Source organism: Mesitornis unicolor, unplaced genomic scaffold (genome assembly GCF_000695765.1).
Source record: "Mesitornis unicolor isolate BGI_N332 unplaced genomic scaffold, ASM69576v1 C13321229, whole genome shotgun sequence".
NCBI lineage: Eukaryota > Metazoa > Chordata > Aves > Mesitornithiformes > Mesitornithidae > Mesitornis > Mesitornis unicolor.
In genome coordinates this window covers 1-1,698 of record NW_010222185.1, presented here as the reverse complement: position 1 = coordinate 1,698, position 1,698 = coordinate 1, and the positions used below count along the sequence as shown (strand labels likewise).

The 1,698-nt window shown below is 39.6% G+C and overlaps 1 protein-coding gene across 1 annotated transcript; it reads left to right on the top strand.

Moving 5' to 3' along the window:
• Positions 1-45: 45 nt before the first annotated feature.
• On the top strand, positions 46-1,629 carry LOC104547516 (protocadherin Fat 1-like; the record flags this gene model as incomplete). The annotated part of the gene is made up of 1 exon (XM_010193239.1): positions 46-1,629. A coding segment is annotated over exon 1 (1,584 nt), but the record flags the coding sequence as incomplete, so codon positions are not given.
• Positions 1,630-1,698: the final 69 nt, after the last annotated feature.

Sequence of the window (1,698 nt, the reverse complement as noted above, 5' to 3'; positions counted from 1 at the left end):
TATGAGGAGACAAATATTTTCCACTTTTCAGTGCAAGTACATGATATGGGAATACCACGTTTATATGCAGAATATGCAGCTAATGTTACTATTTATGTAATTGACATCAACGATTGCCCTCCCGTGTTTTCGAGAGAGTTGTATGAGACATCTGTTTTGGTTCCAACCTATAAAGGTGTGAAAGTCATTAGCGTAAATGCCACTGATGCCGATTCAGGCATTTTTTCACAATTAATGTATTCCATTATTGAAGGCAACATTGGAGAAAAATTTTCAATAAACCCTAAGACTGGAGATATAACAGTACAAAATACAACTCAGTTAAGAAGCAGATATGAATTAACAGTGAGAGCATCTGATGGCAGATTTGCAAGCACTGCATCTGTAAAAATTAACGTGAAAGAAAGCAAAGCCAGCCGGCTGAAGTTCACACAGAGTTCTTACTCTGCAACAGTGCAGGAGAATTCCACAGAGGCAAAAACAATAGTTGTAGTTACTGCTATAGGGAATCAAATAAATGAGCCTTTGTTTTACCATATTCTAAACCCAGACAGCAGATTTAAAATAAGCCCAACTTCAGGAGTCCTTTCAACAACAGGAATACCATTTGATCGCGAACGGCAAGAATCTTTTGATGTGGTCATAGAAGTGACAGAGGGGTATAAACCATCAGTTGTTGCACACATTGTAGTTGAAGTCACAGTGGAAGATGTAAATGATAATGCTCCATTTTTTGTGAATCTTCCGTATTATGCTGTCGTTAAAGTAGACTCTGAAGTAGGCCATGTTATTCGACGTGTCACTGCGGTAGATAAAGATACAGGCAGAAATGGAGAGGTGCATTACTATCTGAAAGAACATCATGAACATTTCCAAATTGATCCCACTGGTGAGATCTCACTGAAGAAGAAGTTTGAACTAGACACACTAAATAAGGAGTATCTGGTCACAGTAGTGGCAAAAGATGGAGGAGACCCTGCTTTTTCTGCTGAAGTTACAGTCCCAATTACAGTTATGAGTAAAGCTATGCCAGTTTTCGAAAAGCCTTTCTACAGTGTAGAGATACCAGAAAACATTCAGCTCCATAGTCCTGTGGTACATGTACAGGCAAACAGCCCAGAAGGACTTAAGGTGTTTTACAGCATCATAGATGGAGATCCTTTCAATCAGTTCACTATCAACTTCAACACTGGAGTTATAAATGTTGTTGCCCTTCTTGACTTTGAGTCTCATCCAGCCTACAAACTGAGTATTCGAGCAACAGACTCCCTAACTGGGGCGCATGCTGATGTGTTTGTAGACATAATAGTGGAAGACATCAATGATAATCCACCTGTGTTTACAGAACAGTCTTACACTGCAACCCTTTCTGAGGCATTTGTTGTTGGGACATCTGTTGTACAAGTGAGCGCTACAGATGCCGATTCTGGAACAAACAGAGGGATTTCCTATCAATTGGTTGAGGAGAATAGTGAAAGTCATGACTACTTCCACATAGACAGCAGCACTGGACTTATTCTTACAGCAAGAACTTTGGACTATGAACAAATTAAACAACATAAGTTACTAGTAAGGGCAATAGATGGTGGCATGCTGCCCTTGAGCAGTGATACTGTTGTAACCGTTGATGTAACTGATCTCAATGATAACCCCCCTCTTTTTAACCAATTGCTTTATGAAGCTAAAATTAGTGAACTG